At 33.6% G+C, this 23,287-nt stretch overlaps 1 protein-coding gene across 1 annotated transcript in view; it reads right to left on the bottom strand.

Annotated features, from left to right (window-relative positions):
- The window catches only part of KIF24 (kinesin family member 24), a 53,304-nt gene extending 41,102 nt beyond the window's left edge, over window positions 1–12,202 (bottom strand). The window contains exons 1-4 of the mRNA XM_051965854.1: window positions 11,593–12,202; window positions 8,029–8,218; window positions 2,745–2,842; window positions 576–791 (exon numbers count right to left, since the gene is read on the bottom strand). Of these exons, the coding sequence (XP_051821814.1) occupies window positions 576–791; window positions 2,745–2,842; window positions 8,029–8,218; window positions 11,593–12,185 (1,097 nt within the window). The 5' untranslated portion in view covers window positions 12,186–12,202. The remainder of the gene's footprint in view (window positions 1–575; window positions 792–2,744; window positions 2,843–8,028; window positions 8,219–11,592) is intronic.
- Between the last annotated feature and the right edge of the window lie 11,085 nt (window positions 12,203–23,287).

Here is a 23,287-nt window from a genome sequence, read left to right as displayed (position 1 = left end):
ATGAATAATTTTTTTTTAAATTATTTACTTTAACTCCTGGAGCAGAAACCTTTTTTAGATATCTTCTAGTTCTACTTTGATCCTACATTTTATAGATGAAGGAACAAAGGCCTAAAAGCATAAGTGACTTAACTAAGGTCACAAGTTGGTCAGTGGCACAGTCAGGATCTTAAACTCAAGTCTTTTGTTTTTAAACTCAACGTTTCATTACTCCATTCCATTCAACATACATATATTGAGTGCCCATTGTTTCCAAGGCAAAAGGAAACTTAGAATATTGATATTTCCACCAAAGAACAGCACCCCTACACAATGACACTTCCTTCCCCCTCCCTCAAGGTGGTTGGGGTTAAGTGACTTGTCCAGGGTCACACAGCTAGGAAGTGTTAAGTGTCTGAGGTCAAATTTGAATTCAGGTCCTCCTGACTTCAGGACTGATGCTCTCTCCATTGCGCTACCCAGCTGCCCCAACAATGCCACATTTCCCCCCCCCCAAAATATGACTGGAATTCTTACCCAAAGTAGTAATAACAAACTTTAATTTAAGTTTAATGTTTCATAGCTGTATTAGGTACCTTTTCCTTCCATTTAGAAGATCATAAAGTTGTCCACAGTAGATCTCATAAAAACTAATCCACACAGAGAGGTCTCTCTTTGGCTGGGCTTGGTCTATTTGCTTAAAGATGTCGTCAGCAGCAAGAGCATAGAGTCCTGGGTTTTGATGAGTTCCTATCATGGTATAAGTCTTTCCAGCCCCTGTCTGTCCATATGCAAAGCAAGTGGCATTTCCTCTGTGAAAAGAATCAGTAATAAGTATATGAATTTGACTCACTTATGTATATAATTAGACTACTAACTTGCATATAAATAACAAAAAATGAGCTAGGCGTATGAGTTCATAAACCAGATTTACTTACAGAACAGATACTTTTAAAAGGATAACAGAAGAGAGGAACAAGAATTTGACTCAACCAACCAACCAACCAACACACGTTTATTGAGCTTCTGTCATGGGCCCAGTTAGGTATTGTGTATATAGAAAAAGATATTAAAAAAAGATATGGCCTTTGCCCTGAACAGATTAATCTGTTTAGGGGGCATAAGATTAACACAAGAAATGAGTATAACTAAAATGAAGTAATCAAAATGATAATACCTTTCAATAATTATAGTTTAATATGAACTACAACATCTGGGGAAGATTCCATGGAGAAAGAATGACTTGATTGGAAGAATTTGAAATGATGGGAAAAAAAGGCAAAATTGGAACATGAATCAGGGCCTGAGAGATAAGAATAAACATGACATATAATAAAGAAATAGGTCTTACTGTTCATGTCAGAAGTAATGGAAAATAAGATTAGATAATTAGGCTCGGGCAAAATTACAAAAGGTTTAAAATGTCAAGCAGGGAAATTTAGAGTTGATAGGTAATATGAGCTCTTGCATAAATTATACACAGTGCTTACTTGCAGCAAAGGAAAGAAGATGAAAATCAACCTGAAGCTAGGGAAGAAGGCTCAAGAAAGCAATTATAAAAATATGAAAAAGTAAAATGGCAATTTCCGCTATACAAAACATTTTCTTCACAACAACCTTGAGATGGTAAGGGTGTATGTTATTATCCCCATTTTACAGATGGGAAAATTGGAGCTGAGAGAAGAGATTTCTAAAACTATACACCTAATAAGTGACAAAACAAACATTACATCCCTGGTCTTCTGACTGTATGTCTAGTGCTCTTTTCACTACACTGTATTTAAGACTAGATGTTTTAAGGATAAGGATCACGTCTTTTATCCCCCCAATAGTATCTAGTATGATGCTCTGTAAACAGACACTTAATATATTAATTTTGCTATGGTGTCAGAAGTACAGTTATAAGATTTGAAAATACGCAGGGGAAGAAACAATAAAAGTGTATGGAAGACAAAAGTCAAGTTATGAAGGAAAGATAGTGTCAAAAGGAGAACAAAGAAGTTTTTTTAGGTTAATGTCCACAAAGAATTCAGAATTGTTTTAAGATATAAACTTATTTATCTTTTTTATATATGGTTATGAAGGAGATCTTTTTTATGCTCTCCAAAATAAGCCTGACTTACAGTAGTTCTCTCTATCCTACCACAATAGCAGTGCCTAATTCCATACTAATAAGTATAATACAATTTAAATAATTCCAACTCATTTTATTAATTCATCTGCCTAAATTCTCCTGCCTCTTGAGAACTGTAAGATAAGAAATACAGAACTGAAAAACTATATATATAAAACTTTTGTCTATTTGTGATTTCAATAAATTTTTAAGCATTATTATTGCATTTATTGAGCAATCTCAATTTGTGCATCATGAATACTCAATATCTGATTATGGAAATTTAAACTTCAACTACCACAAGGATACATACTCCTAACTATGAAAATATCAGATTAAATGCAACCAGGTGTTAAAACTTTAAATTTTCAGCAGTCTGATAAATTATGTTCTTTAAAACAACCAATATTTTCCTATTGTACAGAGAATCAAGATCGCTCATGCATGAGCAACAATGCAAATTACTGGGTACTTAGTCTTATAAATATTGATATTACATTTTCCCACATAGCTTAATTTAAATAATCATTAAATTAAAATACAGTAGATAGACAATTCCTAATTTATATTTCATTCAGTATGAAAAATACAAATAGGATTCATTTAGAAAAATTATATGTAAAAAGGAAAGAAAAACAAAGGACTATCCTACCCTTTAAAAATATGCTGAATGAGTGGGTGAGTGGTCTTCATATAAACATCTTGATTGGTGCATGTCTCACCAAAGACTTCATCAAAATAAAAAACATGCTGAAAAATAAATTTTATTTTTATAGGAAAACAAATATGGTGGATTTTCTTCAACTTAACCAATAAAATGACGTTTTAGCTTACAATAATGATAATTAACCCAGACAGGATAAGTAATTAGAAACCATAAGGTGAATATTCTTTTTTTCAGCTTCATTGCTTATATACGATAGCAATTAATCTGTGTATTTTTAACGAGGAAAAAAAAAAAGTTGATTTTTGTTCCTGACAAAACTGTTTGAGCACCAGTGTAACTAAAATTTCCCAGAGGGTCCCAGGCAGAGAATCTTAATTCTTTGGGGCTATATATTTCCATAGTAAAGCTGTGATGAACTGGGGTTCTTGGAGAAGATCCCAGTTTATATTACGTAAGCATCAAACCCTAAACATTTTAACACCTAACCTTAAACCTTAACCCTAAACCTCTGGAACATGTTGTCAATTAACAAGTTAAGCCAGTAGTAAAAATTGTTATTGTTGGGTGTGCCCAACAATGTTAGCAACCCTTTTATTCCCCCTCCAAAAATAAGGTCAAGAAACTCCAAATGATCTGAGACCAGAGAAGTGATTAGAGCAGAGAAAGAAGACTTCATGGAAGATGATGAATTTTCAGACAAATTTTAAAAGGTACAATGGATATATAGATTATATATGGGTGCTTAAGTGATGAGAAAAAGCATTACAAACTGGGCATGAAAAATTTCCAAAAAAGAATAATTTTATTTCCTGTACATTGTTCAGACAGCAGCATTTTATTCCATTATTATTTATTTATTTGTTTTCGTTGAGCACTGGAAGAAAAGGATATTCCCTGATGCTTCCAAGGATAGATACTTACAAGTCTCCAGACTTCAGAAAGCCAACAATTACAAATGCACCACTGCATTTGCAATGTGGGTGGGCTTGGAAAGGAAATAGCAAAGAAGCAAATTAAAGTTTAACATAAAGAAACATGCTCTGATAATCAGGAGATAGTGGGTTTCCCCTAACTTGAGGTTTCAAAGAAAACTCTGAAGCTTATTTGTCAAGTATGTGGTAGAGGGACAGCTAGGTGATGCAGTAGACACAATGCTTAACTTAGCAAGTCCTGTGTTCAAATACTATTTCAGAACTTATTACTCAGAGTAAGTCACTTTAATCTATTTGCTTCAGTTTCCACAACTGTAAAATAGATGTTGTAATAATAGCACCTATCTTCCAGGATTATTGTGATGATCAAGTAAAATCATATCTGTAAAGTGCTTTGTAAATCTTTACTATAGAAATGCATTATTATGATTATTATTATGATAATGACAATTAATAGTAATAATAATTCCTGCTCAGTTACAGATTGGATGAGATAGTTTCTGAGGTCCCTTTCAATTTTGGAGACCTGTTATTGTCAGGAGGGTGGGGGTGGAAATCCAATTATACACTAGAGTAAGGCTCATTCTTCAGGGTCTCACTTTGGTATGGAAATCCTGTGTTTTCAAATGCTATTCTGGAGGAATGTAAGTACTGGTCAATTGTCAAGCTGAAAAGGTTGGAAGGTTTGCATCTAGCTAGAAAATGTCTGTTTTCTAAGCACCAGACTAAGTAAATGCAGAAAGGCTCATCACCAGAAGGCTAGGCCCTGCCTCATAAATTTTTGCTCAAGATTTTATTCTCTTTTTTATATATAGTTCTTTAAAAGAGTGTTACAGTGGAACTGAAATTTGTTAAATGAAGACAGAGAGAAAATTTGGAGTGAAAAGGTGTATTTTGCAATTATAAAGAAATGTATCACATTTGTAAAAAGGTTAGATGAGAACTCTAGATAAAATAAGGCAAGTTGTGAACTTTTTATTATTTTAAAACAATTATTGATACCTTGATACCTAAAGCAAAGATGGTAACTGATTATTTATGGAAACTTGTTTTTATGTAAATTAACTTCATAAAATTAAATAATAAAATAATGCTAATCATAAAAACATCAATAAATTACTTTATTCATGAGATCAAAAAATGAAAAGGAAATCTGAAAACTCAGGAAAATCAAAGGCAAAAAACTGAATAATAAGTATGGAAATTTAGAAATAACTCACTCTCTCCTTTTTCTGAGAGCATGGAACTTTTTTCTGCCTTCTTATATATGAATGACCAGGAAGTTATGAAGCTAACATATTAGGAATCACTAATTAAAAGAATAAACATAAATGAAATTTTCATAATTATTTCCTCTGATGAAATGTAAAAATTGAGAAATCAGGTTAAGGCAAACTTTTAACTGTACTTTAGCCTCTGATATCTGATAATGATGTCAGAGCACAGTGAAATTTAAAAATAAGCAAAATAGTACATGCATACAATCTAATGTAGACTGAAATGAACAGTATTTGCAATCACTAAGAAAATTGGCTTACTCTAAATAGTTGCATTTACTTTTTTAAACAAGTGAGGATAAAAATAAAACACAAAAAAGATTGATTTTTAATACTTTGTTCATTCAATAAACACCTGTTCAGAATTAAAATTCTTCCCGTGCCTCTCCTTTTTGCTTTCCTTTTCAAGAAACAAAAAGCAAAGAAAACTCAGTATTCCCTGACAGTTGAGAATTCTAAACTACGGTGGTATAAAGTATAACACTGTGACAACTGTAGGTATTCAATAAATACTGACAATAATTGTGAACATGAAGAAATAATGTTATAGTGCTTGGGAGAAAGAAAAACACAAAAGCAAAGTGAGAGAATTATTTCAAGTAAAGAATGGCATCATCTGAAGTCACTCAGCCTTCTACAGAAGTCTACAGATGATGGTAATGCTGTATTTATGCCTACAGTTATAGTAAAGTGGCAAAATTCGTTTAATTGTTCCAGTCATCTTCAAAACAAGTAGTGCAACTGAAGCATAATTGGTCATGCAGATATCAAGTAATAATTTTGTGCACACAAAACCAATTACTTTCTTTGGACAAAATAGAAATGTCCAATTTTTATAATTAAGATGAGAAAAAAAGAATAGAAATCTCAGTTCCCAATGGAACTTTACCCAATTTACCAATGGGTAAAGAAAAGTATGACCAAAAAAAGTTTAAGTGTGAAGAAAACTATGTAAATAAAATGTAGTCAATTTTCAAATAACAGAGAACTGATTCTTAGGTCAATAAGGAAGAGCTTGGAAAAAATACCAAGGGTGGGGAAGGGGTGAGTATGTGAAAGTATAAGGAGTTGGGAGGGGAGAAGGCAAATTGTGAAAGATTATATTAACATCCTGTGTCTTTGTTATGTATTGCTCAATAATGTAAAAGTACTCCTACACCACCTTCTTTATCTGAAAAGGCTCTGGGTAACTAGAAGCAAGTGCCAATAAACTGTGAGGATTTTACCTTTTGATTAGCTTTAAGATAATTTTGGCAAGAAATGCTTTCTTTCTCCACTCCATCTCAAGTGATTTATTTAAAATATTTGTGTTGGGCATGAAATCTTTCATATGATCTCCTCAGTGACCATGGATTTAGCTATTTTTCTCTTCAACTATCATTCTCAGATCTACTTAATTAGGTCTAAATTCTCTCCTGATCTCTAGTCTCACATCTCCAAACCTCCACTGGATATATTCAAGTGATTATCTCATAGCCATTTTAAACTCAATGTGTTCAAAACTAAATTTATATCTTTCCTCTCTAAATCACTCCACCTCCCAATTTTCTATCTTTCCTATTATTCTGGAGGACACCACCATTTTTCCAATGCTCCAGCTTAGATGTCATTAGCGCCTCATTTTCACTATCCCCCATTCCCTACATCTAATCTGTTGTGAAGGCCTGTTAATTTTGCTTTCATAACATCTCTTACAATATTCCTTCTCTCCTCTGACAGTGCCTCCACCCTGGTGTAGGTTCTTACCATCTCAGGGCTGGACTACTGCAATAGCCTGCTGGTTGATCTCTATGACTCTATCCCCACTAAGTTGTCAAACTGATCTTCCTAAAGCATCTTACTGATTATGTCATCCCCATCAATCAACTATAACATCTCCATATTACCTCCAGGAACAAATCCAAAAATTCTTGGTTTAGCATTTAAAACCTTTCACGGCCTGACCTCCTCCTATTTTTCCAGCCCTCTTTTAGTATACTCATCCCCAACATACTCTACAATCCAGTGATACTAGGCTCTTTGCTGCTCCTTGCAAAAAATAATCCACCTGTGACTCTGCTTCTTATTGCCTACCTGCCATGCTTAGCATTTTCTTCCTCCTGGATTTCCTGGTTTAAAATTCCAGTTAAAATGCTACCTTCTACAGAAAGCCTTGACCAATCCTCCTTAATGCTAGTGCCTTCCCTGTGTTGCGTATCCCCAATTTATCCTGTCTGGATCTTGTTTGTTTTGAATTGTTTTCATATCACCTCTCCCATTAGATTCTGAAGTCCTTGAGGACAAGAGATTGTTTCTTGCCTTTATTTGTATTCCCAGAGCTAAGCACAATGCCAGACACATAGTAGGTATTTAATAAATGCTTGTTGACATGACCCACAAGATATTCCTCTAGTTTGTTATATTACTATTTTCATTTTGCTTGTAAAAAAGAATTTAGGTGGCAGCTAGGTGGCGCAATGGATAGAGCACCAGCCCTGAAGTCAGGAGGACCAAATTCAAAATTGATCCCACTTAACATTTCCTAGCTGTGACCCTGGACAAGTCACTTAACCCCAATTGCCTCAGGGGAAAAAAAAAGGCATAGAGAGACTGATTTTTTCAAAGTCTGATACAAACTGAACCTGAACCAAAACTCACAGGCTGCTACTTTTAGCCTGAAAAAAAAAAAAAAAAAAAGAAAGTCTTATGGGGGTGGGAAACAAGGAGGACTTTTAAATGTGATATATGGAAGAGAGATTAGACATTCTAAGTAGCAAGAAAGAATTTTCTAAGAACTAAAGTCTCAAAACAAAACTTGCTATTTTATGATATTGTGATTTGTGATACTTATTAATGGACATATGTATGTCCATTAATAAATATATATGTGTGTGTATGTATGTATGTAAAAGGAGACCTATCTTTCAGGGAGGATGTGAAGGCTATTCTTCCATTGGATAGGAAGTTGGATCTCTCAAGTCTCTTTCAAAGATTCTAAGATACTGTAATAAAAAGATCAAAGGTACCATTCTTTACAACATACATGTAAATTAGTTGAGAATTTAAAAGGTATTATCATACCTGTAGAATATACTGGGTAAGGTCAACTGCCTCTTTCTTTTCATAGACAAGTAAAGTTTCTTTATCTTCTACAGTAATAATATTAATTTCTCCACGCCGTTCTTCCCTCAAAGCTAGAGGGCGTTTCCGTACACATACTCTAATTTTCTCAGTTTCTGTCCAAACATTATCCTTCTCTGAGATATTCTCTCTGAAACAAGTTTTTAAATGATTTTCATTAAAAAGAAAAGAAAAGGTTGAAGTTAACTCAAATGTATACTTAAGGGTAAATCTGGCATTATTATTATTAAATGGTCCCATTAGTAGCAACCAGTTCTATTTTATCATCTTGCACACTTTTAAGAATGATGGATTGGCAGTTATGATGATGATAAAGAATGCTATCTCTAAGTACAGGGTGTCTAAAGATCTTAGTATAGTTTTAAGCTTTAATAAGTATTAAAGCTTAAAACTGCAGTAAGATTTCAGTACCTGTTACTTTATAGAAGTGCAAAAATTGAGAAATTATCATAAAAGTGAAAACTGCTTTTGTTTCTGTTTTAAACTAAGTTTTTAAATGTTATCTATCACCCATTCTTATGATTGTGGTGTAATTTCTGAGAAATTACTTCTACTGAAAATTTTTTTTACCATTTAGTTTCTAAATCTCTTAGCAATTAAGATCTTACTTAAGATAAAAGATTCTGAATTTAGGGAATTAGAGATAGAATTCTTTCTGAAAAGCTTTTGATTGTGGATATTCTTTCTTCAGGTTTAACACAATTCATTCTGATTAGTCTTTTGAATCTGGTGAAAAGTCTTTTTGCAACCCCAACTTTTAAAAGGTTCAATTTATATTTTATCACCCTCATTATCCAATTATTCCCATGAATTTACTCTTTTACTGACTACTTTTCTAATTCTTTTTTCACATAAAGTCCAAACCTGTTGAATTGAGAACAGAAAGTCAATTTTATGTCCCTTTGTGTCACCTTAAATGTTCTTTTTTGATTCATTTTGTAGCACACTAGATCACGCTTCTTCCTGTCTTCTTTCTTTTTCTATTACACAGCATTTGTCATAATTTATTTTTTTTTTTTGGTCACACATATCCATTTAATTTTTACACACTTCCATGAGTCATGTTTGGAGAGAAAAATCAGAACAAAAGGGAAAAACCATGAGAAAAAAAAAAAAAAAACCAGAAGAGGGAAAAAAAAAAGGTGAAAACAGTATCCTTTGATTTGCATTCAGTCTCCATAATTCTCTCTCTAGATGCAAATGGCATCTTCCACTCCAAGTGTATTGGAACTGCCCTGGATCATTGAACTACTGAGAAGAATTAAGTGTATCATATTTGATCATATACGATCTTGCTGTTGTTGTATATGATGTTTTCCTGGTTCGGTTTGCTTTACTCAGCATCAGTTCATGTAAGTTTTTCCATTGCCATACTTATTTGCTAAATCAATAGCCCCAATTTTAGGTTTTTAAGGAAATTTCCTAATTGATCCCATCTTCTTCCATTAATTGGTTCTACATTGTAATTAAATACAACTTTCTAGTTCTATCAGCAATTTAGTTCAATCCACCAATTTATTACTCCTACCTTTAATAATAAGCATAAACAAAAAAAAAGGATAACTTGTGAAAAACAAGGGTAAAACTATGGACTAATTTACTTTTGTACTGAAGTTCATTTTAAAAGAAATCTCTATTTAAATTAAAACAACCTGAGGTACTATATCTCACATTCACCAGATTGGCTAACATGACAGAAAAATAAAAAAATAAAACAGGATGGGATGTGGGAAAACTGGAACACAAATGCATTGTTAGTGGAGTTGAGAACTATTCCAACTATTCTGGAGAGCCATTTGGAACTGTGCTCAAAGGGCTCTAGAACTTTTTGGGCCAACAATATCACTACTGAGTCTATATCCCAAAGAGATCCCCCAAAAAGGAGAAGGGACCTATTTGTACAAAAATAGTTATAGCAGCTCTTTTTGTAGTGGCAAAGAACTAGACATTGAGGGGATGCCCACCAATTGGGAAATGGCTTAACAAGTTGTGGTATATGGTTTGTATGGAATATTACTGTGTTATAAGAAATTATGACCAGGATGATTTCAGAAAAATCGGGAAAGACTTAGATGAATTGTGAACAACTTAGCTCTTCTTAGCAATACAATGATTTGTAATAAATCCAAAGGACTCATGATGAAAAATGCTATCCATCTCCGGAAAAAGTACTGATGAAGTCTGAATGTAGATCAAAGCATTCCATATTTTTTTATGTTTTTTTTTTCTTTTGGGTCTGTCTTCTTTTACAACATAACAAATATGGCAATCAATTGTATGACTGAACATGTATAAACTATATGTAACTGTTTACTGTCTTAAGAAGGAAAGAGATGAAAGAGGAAGAGAGACAATTTGGAACTTAAAATTTTTCTTAAATGAATATTGAAAATTGGTTTTACATGTAACTGGAAAAAAATAAAATATTATTTCTAAAAAAGTGATTTTTAGAACGTATTTTCTATGATATTACTAAGGGGGGGAAATGATTGTTACTGTTTCATGTGATACCCCTAAAGACTTTATTTTTAAATTTTAACTTTAAGCAAATGTGAAAAGGACATATTCAAATCATACACTTCATAAAAACAACTACATTCTTTGCACTTACTAACAATGGCTTTTCACCCAAGACTGGAATAGGCTCTGGGTACCTTCAATCAGGATTAGGTGTTGCAGGATTATACAAAGAACTAATTTAGTTTAAATTAATATTATTAGGTATTTATTTTTACAAGTCCTTAATACCATATGGCACTTTAAAACATGATAGTCTAAGAAAAACTGTTCTGTATCAGTCTACTGACTGACCCTTCCATTGTACAAAGTCCCTAGTTAACTCTTTATGTTCATCTCATGCCCTTTGTGGAAAATCATATTTGGGTTGTGCTTCACTGAACAGAGAAAGCCCTAAGTCAAGAATGAGAAAAGCTTAATAGAAAGAGAGTCAAGGGTGTGCTGCTGCCAGCTTGTGTAGGCTTCAGAGCTAATTGTTAAATTTCCAGTGTGAGTAGTTACATCGTGGAAATCAGCAAATGCTACAATCAGGATTTGATTGTTTTAATTGTCTTGTGGGATGTTAGACTTAAGAAAGCAATGAACAAAATGTTAACAATAGTTTAAACTAAAAAGTTTTATGTCCTCTGTATTTGGAGAGTCAATTTTTAAACATTTATCAGAACACCATTGAATGCAACTTATACTTTGTACCTTCTAGCTAGTCACTACATAATAACATTTTCACTGATCTGGAAAATCCCAATATTTTATGAATGCTTTCTTCTCACAGAGATTTTTATTTTTATCAATACACTTATTTGTTGCTTCATTTCTAAATTACATCATTTACAGGAAATTAATAACAAACCTTTTACATTTCCATACTACATTAAAATTTGCAAAATACTGGACTTTGCTTAGAGAATATTATCTTTCTTAAATTCTTAAAGTACTGTGCTTGTCTTTAACTAACCCAAAGAAAAATAAATCAAAATGAATGATTACCTGACATAAGAATGGGGGACTCCATAATTATATCCAGACATGTGAGTGACTCTTTGTATGGTAGGGACTTCAATATCCCCTAATAGTGAAGAAATGTTATTTGATGAAAACAAAGTTGTACTGTTTGTTTCTGTTTGCACACCCATATCAGCACCTGCAGCCCCAGGAGTTCTTGTTTTTTTATTATACTGAGTATCACCTGGCAAAATGTCTTCAGCTGAATAGAAGTCTGAGAGACTACATGTGTCAAATGCAAAATCCTCAGCAGTTTGGTCTTTTTTGTCAACAAAAGCATCAAAGCACAGTTGCCTTCGAGGTCCTGATCTGGCCCCTTGAGGAGAGACACGGAGGTTACTTGTTGGAATATCTTGCTGGGTGTTAGTGATTTTATCTTCTTCCTGCATAATTTGAATGATTTTAATGAGCTGGAAGAGGCGCTTACGGTCATTCATATTGTGGATTCCCAATTTGGAGTAGTCTTTCATTGTGACTTTAGCTAATTCATCTATTTTCTGAAGGCCAAAGGCAGCAAAATGAGGGTAATATTTTCCAAGTTCTACCTCACAAAGACAGTCAAACAAACATGATGCCATTATTGTAGATTGATAGATTTTAACTGTGGAGAAAGAAAACCGACCACATTAGACATAGTGTACTCAACACTGTTTAACAATAACAAATGTTACACATACTTACAAAGAATATATTATACCCTCCCAAGATTTCAATAGATACAATTCTTGTGAAATAGCCTGTCAAACTGTACATTGCACACAGATGATTTGCAGAGCAAACAGAATTTGTGAACAAAAATTTGCTATTTTGCAGTATTTAATTATACATGCATGGGGATACATACACACAAAGACATGTACATAGTCAGAAGTCACTTACTTGTTTCTGAATACTTGCACTAGCAAGTTCTATCCAATGAATGCCATGAAGTACTGAAACAGCCCCCTCAGCAACTGAATGTAACATGCCTAATTTTAGATGTTCAACTGAATGTCAAGGCATGTGGTCCAACTGTTTCCCCTGATTAATGGACAAAGGGATAAGAACTCTTTTAAAATAGAGAACAGAATTAAATAGTAGAAAACAAGTGAATTTCTTTTTTAACTCAAATATTTTGTGGATGCTGTAGAAGGGATTCTGTATATGCAGAGGCACTGAAGTAGATAATCTCTAAATTAACTTCTATTTAAAAAAAATGTATTTTTCATCCATGGAACTAGAATCTCTTAACTAATATTCACCAACTAAGCATCAGTGCCTAGTACTTCTTTAATACATCAAAGCATCTGTGATTTCATCAGCTACTTCCTACAACTATGTAGATCACTACCTTTTCATACTCTAGTAGAACTTCTAAATGTTATATCCCACTAACTTCTACCATTACCTGATGGCCAAATGACAGACCTCTTTCAACCTAGCAAGGCTGAGGATACAAAATAAACCCACATAAGTCATCAGTATTCTTATATATCACTAACAAAACCCAACAGTTAGAGTTACAAAAAGAAATTCCATTTAAAGTAACTACTGATTGTATAAAATATTTAGGAATATATCTGCCAAGGGAAAATCAGAAACTTTATGAGCAAAACTACAAAACACTTTCCACACAAATTAAGTCTGATCTAACCAACTGGAAAAATATTAAATGCTCCTGGATTGGGCGAGCAAATATAATAAAGATGACCATACTACCTAAATTAATCTATTTATTTAGTGCTATACCAATCAGACTCCCAAAAAACTACTTTGATGAACTAGAAAAAATAACAACAAAGTTCATATGGAAAAACAAAAGGTCAAGAATTTCAAGGGAATTAATGAAAAAAAAAATCAAATGAAGGTGGCCTAGCTGTACCAGATCTAAAATTATATTATAAAGCAGCAGTTACTAAAACCATCTGGCATTGGCTAAGAAATAGACTAGTTGATCAATGGAATAGGTTAGGTTCAAAGGACTGGAACTGGAAAGCATTCTGACAGACATTAGGCTTAGAGCACTTTACACTATATTCCATAATACATTTTAAATGGATATGCTAGCTTAATGTTAAAGATCACACATCTCTCCCAATTATGGATAGGAGATATTGTCTTAATCAAACAAGAAAACGAGAGAGAGAATTGATCACATGAAAAACTTCAGCATAGACAAAATAAATGTAAATGGGATAAGAAAGAAAATGATCAAATGAGAAAAAAACAAACAAAACACCTATATGAAATTTCTGAATCTTTTTCTCTCTCCCAGACTGGAATCCTAATTTTGATCAGCAAAACCTGCTTGTTTCTAGCTTGGTTCAGTTTGCTCCTTCTAATGCTCCCAGAGAGCACCATATAGGTACTTGACACTGTAGACACCAGATCAGCTTTAGCCATCGTGCAGTTCAGGTAATCCACCAGCCTCAGTCTCTCAAACAATAAAGATAGGAATGCACTACCATACGTGGTTCAGTTCTCAGAATCTTTAAAATATTTTGCTAAGATGGAAAACAAAATTCAAAAGCACTAGTAAGAGTATGATTTGTTTTCACCAGCAAAAGGCTGGTATTACTATTTAATTACTGGACAAATTTTACTAATTTCATCTGTGCCTAGGATGAGTCAGTGATTAATAATAAAGCCACATTAAGGAAGAGTAGTCATCATGTTGACAGGTCATCCAAGAAAAAGGGACAGCTGAATATGGAATTTTTTTTAAATGGAAAGTTAAAGTAGAATAGATAGACATAGGAGGGTCAGTCATACTTTTAAGGTATGACAAAAATTGGCTCAGAGTGATCCAATATAGTTACTGACAACTGGGAAACAACTGTTGATGACCGAACATACTGGCATGTGCTAGCAACAGCAAGGCCACCCAGTTTCTGCAAAGAAGATATACTACAAGTAACATTCCTCCCCCGACCACCACCACCAAAAAAAAGCCATGAAAATGGTCAACAAAAATATTTTTTTCCACTACAATACAATGTGTGGCAAAATAATTTGTATAGCTTACAGCTTAGTTACATTTGTACTTTTAGGCTAGAACTACCAGGTGCATTATAATGAATTAATATAATACAATTAATAATATATTAGTATAATATAATGAATTAATAAGAACTACCAGTGTTGTCCTTGCTCCTTGTTTAATACATATATACTTAAACACTAAGAAGTTAACACAAATATAAATCCTGAGATGAACAGTTGCCAATACAGAGAACTCAACTGAGACTATTCCGCCACAACTCCCATGTATTTCCATTACAAGCAGATATATTTCAATTTAACTTATTTAAAACAGACAAGACTAAACCAGCTAAATAGATCTGAAAGAAAAAAAAATCATTAAAACTTTCAGTCCCAGCCTGAAAGTAAGGAATAGCTCAGGTTAAATCTGCAGTGGCTACTAACCCATTTCATCCAATAATGGAAAATTCAAAAATGGCTGAGCTACAATAAGAAGTATCCGAAACTCATTTCAGGGACCAGGAAATGTCCTGACCAGCTCAGCCACCAGCTAGCCCTGGGGAAAAAAACTACTCTACAGCTTATCAATACAAAAACTCAGTTTGAAAACATTCAGTAGATTAGTGATACCAAGAAAGTTTTTTGATGAGCAGAATTCCAATTTAATTTAACAATTTATTTTTAAATAATATTTTATTTTCACAGTTACATGTTAAAGACAATTTTGAATTCTTTTTTTTTTAATTTTGAAGTTCAAATTTTCTCTCTTATTCTCTTACCTCCTCTCTCCTTGAGACATTAAACAATTTGATATAGGTTATAGGTTCAATCGTGCAATATATATTATTATATTAATCATGAATTCAACCATTTATTAAATATCTACTGTATTTCAAGTTCCTGTGTTAAGCTTTGGGGGTTCAAAACTAGTTATGAAAAAAGCAGCCTTGGCCTCAGAGAATGGAGAGCTGGCCTCACTGTCAAGAAAACCTAGGTTCAAATGCAACTTTATTCACGTACTGATTGGATGATCTTGGCCATACCATTCAACCTCCTGTTGGTTTCAGGCAACTTACTGACATTCTGCAGAGAACTACAGATCTGCATTGGTAAAGTTTTTCTTTACTCAGAGCTCCCCTAATCAATGAAATCATGTCTGAACAACAACCACCACAACAAAAGTTATGAAACAAAACTTGCTCTCTAAAAATTTACTTATAACGGAGAAGAAAAAAACTATGCAAGTGGCAAACTATTCAATAACGTCAAAATAGCAAGGGAAAATAATTAATTACATGCAAAAAAGGAGTCTGGGAAAATATAATAAAAATTTCAAGGGGAAAAAAATCACTCTAACTGGTGGGAGCTGAGAGGAGATAAAGGTCTTCAGCCTCAAGACTGGGTCTTTAAAGGTACAGATGGGGGGATATGGTCAGAGTTAGGCCATTCTATGAACAAAGTCCCAGAGATAAAAGAGAGCAGGAGAAGACCAGGAAAAGAGAAGAATTCCATTTGGCTAGAATGTAAAACATTGAAAAAGTAGTATGAGCTAATGCTGTTAATTCCACTGGAGACAGATTATGGAAGGCTTTAATCAACAAAATGAGGAATTTATACTTTATGTCATAAGCAAAGAGGAGCTACTGACAATTTTTAATAGAGGAATGATCAAAGCAATATATTAGACTACTTCTGGAAGGAGTGGAAAGGTGGAATGGAAGGGACACATGCTAGAGACCAGAAGACCAGGTGGAAGGCTATTTTAATAGTCAAGACTATGAGTGAGGGCCTATAAAATAATTCCACATGCAGAATTCAATGTCACAAGTATGCAGAGAGGTTTTTGGTTTTTTTTTTTTTTTTTTTTTTTAATGACAAACTCAGAAACAACATGGTCTCAGCTGTTAGAATGAGTAAAAAACAGGGTCTTGAATGACACCCAGCTGGCTGCAATTCAACTCTGGTAATACAGAAAGGTAGAATGGACTTAAGGGGTAAATACAATATTGTGAAACTTTATGTAAAAACTAAAGAGTTTACTCAGATTTTTGAATTATGATAAATTTCAAATCATTTTCTATCATCATACCTCTCACAACTGCTACTTCTAATAAAACTGGTAAAAACCAAGTTAGGTATCCTCAGACAAGTGTTTTATACTGATGTTCTAACAGCTGGATTAAAAATTTAGATTAAAAAAAAAGTTACAGGCTAGTAGGTATTAGAAACTTGATAAACATATTAGAAGATAGATGACAATATAAAATATGTTATAATATGAGAATATATGGGAGATGTTGAGAAGATGGCAGATGGCAACACATATGATGGAAACATTTTATCCAACATGTATACCAGATAATGCGGACTTGTTTGAAGAACCGACATGTATGACCAAAAAGAGAGGTAGAGTAATAGATCGAGACTAAGACAAAATAGACATCTATCAGGCATGTAGTACATACATGGCAACAACAAGACTATATGGTGATCAATTCTGACGGACATGGTTCTCTTCAACACTGAAATGATTCAAACCAGTTCCACTTGTGCAGTGACGAAGAAAGCTATCTACACCCAGAGAGAGAACCGTGGGAAAAGAGTATGGAACCCAACATAGCATTCTCACTCTTTTGTTATTTGCTTGCATTTTGTTTTCTTTCTCAGTTTTTTTTTCTTCCTTCTTGATCTGATTTTTCTTGTACAAAAAGATAACTGTATAAATATATATACGTATATTGGATTTAACATGTATTTTAACATATTTAACATGTATTAGACTACCTGCCAGCTAGGGAAGAGGGTGGGGTGAAAGAGGGAAAAATTTGGAACAAAAGGTTTTGCAAGGGTCAATGTTGGAAAAATTACCCATACATATGTTTTATAAATAAAAAGCTTTAATAAAAAAGAGAAAGAAGTTAAAATAATAATAATTTTAAAAAGACATATAGTATACTGGGTGGATTCTCTAAGATTTAGAGAAAAATAAGGAATAGTAAAAGATGTGAAAACAAATGGAACCAATTCTTATGAATGAGATCATAGATCCAAGTACACAGTCACAAGGCAGAATTAAACCAAAATCAGACTTAAGCAAAGGCTCAAATCCATGGTTTTACAATAAGATTTTTAGAGGCTATATGATATAATGAAAAGAGGACTGACTGGCTTCTGAGTCAGAAAGAATTGTGTTCAAATCCTACCTTTGACATATGTTGGCCATGTGACTTTAAGCAATTCACTTAATTTCTCAGTGCTCTGGGTAATTATCTGAGATTATGAGTTGCATACAAAGTATTAACCTGCTTGGTAGGAGTTTCCTCATCTAAGATATTCCCATAAACATGAGCCCACAGATCTATTTCCAAAGAGAGACAGAGAGAGAGAGAAAGACAGAGACAAGAAACACAGAGAGAGCCTGAGCCAGAGAGAGAGAGAGAGACAGAAACAGAGAGACAAAGAGAGAAAGAGAGAGATGGGAAGGGAGGAAGGGAAAGAATGAAGAAGAGAGGGAAGAAGAAAGAAGGAGAGAGAGAGAAAGAGAGATTGAAATTTCTTTATTTTATCTAATTTCTGGAGGATAACTTTCTTTTTCAGGTTTTCGAAAGAAATCTTACAATCATTATTATAACAGGTTTTCCAGAGTTTTATCATTGACTTAAATGACATCTGCTGGTGAAAGGAAGGAATTCTTTAACACTTAAGAGTCAGCCTTTGAAAATATAAGAAACCAGTAACTTTCAGAAAATTTACAGCTCTTATGAGCTGGAAAAAAATCTTAAAAGTTTATCCAAAAAATGAAATTTTAATGCTGGCTAAAGTGGCATTATTTTCTTGGGCTACACAACTAATTCATATTGAGCTTGTAGTCCATTAAATCTTTTATCTCATTTAGTTGTCTAGCCATACTTTTCCACATCTTACAACTGTGAAACAGATTTTTAAAAAAGGATTATTAAATTCTATTTTATTACCTTCAAACATTCTAGACAAAGATGTTTTGGGGGATTCTGTCAAGCAACATGCTAGGTTTTCCTTCTACCTACATATGGACTATAATAAACATGCCATCTATTCAAATACAGCTGTTAATTTATACATGACCAAGCAAAGATCCTTGAGGAATTCCACTAGGGACCTGCCTTCCTATCTAATATCTAACCATAAATAATTATTCTTTAGGTCTAATCATTCTACCAGTTCTGAATCCACTAATGGTATATTCATGTTTAATTCACATTTCTCTATCTTGTCCAGAATATTATAAAAGACTGTCAAATCCTTCACTAAAATTTAATTAAAATACATCTATAGCATTTCCTTAATCTGCCAGAATATAATGGCCAATGTGGTACCCTACTCCTGCATCCTTCAAATTGCCAGAATTGATAGTCTTAATTCTCTTCTAGATTTGGGGACAGTCTAGGTCCTGGGGACGAGAAAATAGAAGAATCTAGAATTTATAAACTGGGAAGATCAGAATCAAGCCATTCTTACTGCTACACCCATTCTGACTCATTATTGTATAACTTCTTCATCCAGTAAGATATCATCACCTCTTCTCTACTCTCTGTGTCTGACGGAAGGCTGGTGCCATGAACTCCAGTTTTCCATTTAAGGAAGGACATCTCCTCATTTTTCATACCCCTTTGGAACTTCTTTAACAAGATCTTCCCCCTCTTCCTTTCATGTTTTGTCTTCCCTCATTAGATAGTAAATTCACTCAGGGCAGGTATTATTATTTTTTTTTAATTGACTAATAGTGACTCTAGTCTTTTACTAACAAAGTTCTACCTTTTTCCTTTGGATTTTAATATTTACTCTAATTCCCAAAGGTAGTACCTATTGTGAAAACTGCACTGAATTAAGATTTAAGAGAAAATGGGTTCAGATTCTGGCTCTTAAGCAACGATGAGCAAGTGAAATAGCTTCTATGGATCTGAGTTTCCTTTTCTATAAAATAAGGAGGTTGAACTACATAAATTCTAAGATGCCTTCCACTTCTAAATTTATGCTATCCTAAATCTAAATCTAAATCTATCCTTCACTAAATCTATGATCCTATCAAATAAATCCCTGTCTTAATTCCCTAACAGTATGCCAGTTCCCCAAATATCAAGACCCTACATTGTTCTTATCCCTGGAGACTGGAGTCTTGCCCTTGAACTCTAGGCCTCATACTCACACTATATGTTGTGCTAACTGTCTAGCAAACTATGTGCTTCTCTGGACTTTGGCTTCTTGATCACTGCCAGATTTCCCTGATATTTCAACCACTTGTCTGTCATTTCTTAGTTTATTTCCTACTATATAGTTAGCTATTTTAAATCAGATTCCCCACCTGAAAAAATTTTGAAATATGAATTAAGAGGTAATTATTTGCATTTATGAAAGTTTTTTTCACTTTTTAAATGGTTCCTTTATTCAAGTTTTTAACAGTTATGTAACTTGAGGAGAGGTAGGAAAAGGCAGAAGTATATTTATATGAGGTGTTGGACTTGATGACTACCAAGAGCCCTTCTTGCTCTACATCTCAGCTGCAATCATCTCAGAAATTCCAAAGACACTTAAGAGGAAAAACAATAGATTTATACACAACCATTCAGGAACACACATTTTAAGAGACAAATATGAGCTGAGCTGAGATTACAACAATAGTCTCCTAATTGGTCCCCTGCCTGATGTTAGTTCCCACTCCATCCTCCATTCAGCTGCAAAAGTTGATTTTTCTGGTCTAAGTTACCCATTTACTCAATTAACTCCAGAAGTTCCCTATTACTTCTAGGTTTAAATAAAAATCCCTGTTTTGCAGTTAAAACTCATCACTTGGACATTTCATCATTAGGACTGGATATTTCCATTCTTTTTTTAAATTCAATTTTATTTTCAGTTCCAAATGCTCCTCTCTCCCCATCCCACTTGAGAAGGCAAGAAAAAGTCTATGTATATAATCACACAAAACAAATTCCTACTTTAGTCAAGTCCAGCAAAAGAAAAGAGGAAGGAAGAGAGGGATGGAAAGAGGGATAAATATGGTTCAATCCACTCTCTTGAGTCCATTAGTTTTTTATGTAGAGCAGACCTCATCAGGTGTCATTTAAAATTGTATTCCTATTTGTGTGTTGTTCTTTCACACATAATGTGCTCTGGCTCTATCTCCACATTGTTCCCTGAACTGTCTTCCAAGCCTAGAACACTCCCCTCTTTATCTATGCCTATTCTCGTCTGCCATCAGAGTGTAAGCTCCTTTAAAAGGAAGGCTAATATATATATTTTTTGGCATTCTTAGCACTTAGAACATGGTGCCTGAACATAGAAAACACTTAATAAATGGTTGCTGATTGATCACCAGCTTTTTCATTTAAGAGGGCAGGTACTTTTAAATTTTCTCTTTTAAAATCTATTTAGTTTTAATGCGTTCTAATGTAAAGAGAAAGATAATGTAGCATTTTTACTTATTACAACACTAGTAATTCAAACTTGTTATGCTTATAACTTTTTCATACTTCTTTTGTACTAAATATCCCAAGTTTTGTTTTAACATAATAGTTAATTATGGAAAAGTATACATCTAAAGCAGAGATTATTCAACAAGAAAGGCTCATAGTTGAATAAACTGTAACCTGAACAAGTCTTTTTTTTTTTTTTTTAATAACTTTTTATTGACAGAACCCATGCCTGGGTAATTTTTTTACAACATTATCCCTTGCACTCACTTCTGTTCTGACTTTTCCCCTTCCTTCACCCCCTCCCCCAGATGGCAAGCAGTTCTATACATGTTAAATATGTCACAGTATATCCTAGATACAATATATGTGTGCAGAACCGAACAGTTCTCTTGTTGCACAGGAAGAATTGGATTCAGAAGGTAAAAATAACCTGGGAAGAAAAACAAAAATGCAAACAGTTTACATTCATTTCCCAGTGTTCTTTCTTTGGGTGTAGCTGCTTCTGTCCATCCTTGATCAACTGAAACTGAGTTAGATCTTCTCTTCGTTGAAGAAATCCACTTCCATCAGAATATATGTATCTGTTGTTGAGGTATATAATGATCTACTGGTTCTGCTCATTTCACTTAGCATCAGTTCATGTAAGTCTCGCCAAGCTTCTCTGTATTCATCCTGTTGGTCATTTCTTACAGAACAATAATATTCCATAACATTCATATACCACAATTTACTTAGTCATTCTCCAATTGATGGGCATCCATTCATTTTCCAGTTTCTAGCCACTACAAACAGGGCTGCCACAAACATTTTGGCACACACAGGTCCCTTTCCCTTCTTTAGTATTTCTTTGGGGTATAAGCCCAGTAGAAACATTGCTGGATCAAAGGGTATGCACCGTTTGATAACTTTTTGAGCATAGTTCCAAATTGCTCTCCAGAATGGCTGGCTGTATTCACAATTCCGCCAACAATGTATTAGTATCCCTGTTTTCCCACATCCCCTCCAACATTCCGCATTATCTTTCCCTATCATTCTAGCCAATCTGACAGGTGTGTAGTGGTATCTCAGTGTTGTCTTAATTTGAATTACTCTGATTAATAATGACTTGGAGAATCTTGTCATATGGCTAGAAATAGTTTCAATTTCTTCATCTAAGAATTGTCTTTGAACAAGTCTTGAAACAGATCATCCACAATGTACTTTTAAAACATGCTTCTCTTGTAAACAGAGCTGATTCTGAATTTAAAAGATTTTGCTATTAGAAGGCTCCTAATACAGTCTTAGAGGAATAAAAGAAACATGATACATTAGGGTTCTTAGATAGAAAGCTCAAGGAAGGGCACCTTCAGCAGATTTTTCCTAAGTTGATGTTCAACTCTAAAATCTTATGATGTTAAAAAAATTATCGATGTACAAAACAAGTGGTCAGCAATGAATGGAAACAAAATGTGGAATGAAAGAAGAAACCTGTTCAAGGCAAAGAGAATAAATAGAGAGAAGAAAGCCCTCATTTTACAAAATAAGGAACTGAGGCCCCCCAAAAGTTAAGTTAACTTGCCAAAAGTTACAAAGCCAATGACTAACCACCTTGTTGTATCATAGAAAAAGCACTGGACTTAGAACAAAATCAAGGAAACAAGAAAGCACAATAAAAATGTAAGCTAAAATACAGAATTAGCACTTCCCTTGACTTAAAGAGTTAGACAATTCAAAATTTAAAGAGAAAAAAAAGAAAATGATTATTCACATACCAATGGTATTCTTAAAGAAAATACCAAAAGGAAGCAGGTTTTTTTCCAACTTCATAGTAACAGAACTGATTCAGAAATATAAAGACTCTTAAAACCTCACTGTATTTATTATTCATTAATTTAAAACTAATTAACTTAGCAGGGCAAAACATGTTAAATGGTTTCCTTTTTTAAGTTCACCAACATTTTTATTTTTTACTCCAAACATTTCAAATATAATTATGGAAAGGTTCCCTAAATATATTTTAACCATTAATGTTTTAGATAAAAGATATTGCTAATTGTAATGTGCTTAATATATTTTGTGCTTTTGAATCCACCATAAAGTATTTTTGTGTATCAATAATAAACTAGTTTTTCTTTTCCACACTAAAAAAAAAAAAAAAAAAGTTAGCAAGTGGGAAGTGCTGGGGCAGGAGCCCAGATGTGCTGACTCAAGTCTACTATTATTGTCATTATATCACATACCTCATTGTCATGTTATATATCTTCTGCAAAGATTTATATGTGGACATGTTG

Source organism: Antechinus flavipes, chromosome 1, assembly GCF_016432865.1.
Source record: "Antechinus flavipes isolate AdamAnt ecotype Samford, QLD, Australia chromosome 1, AdamAnt_v2, whole genome shotgun sequence".
In the NCBI taxonomy this organism is placed as follows: domain Eukaryota; kingdom Metazoa; phylum Chordata; class Mammalia; order Dasyuromorphia; family Dasyuridae; genus Antechinus; species Antechinus flavipes.
Note: the sequence above shows the minus strand (reverse complement) of the source record. Positions and strands in the feature narration are given on the sequence as shown.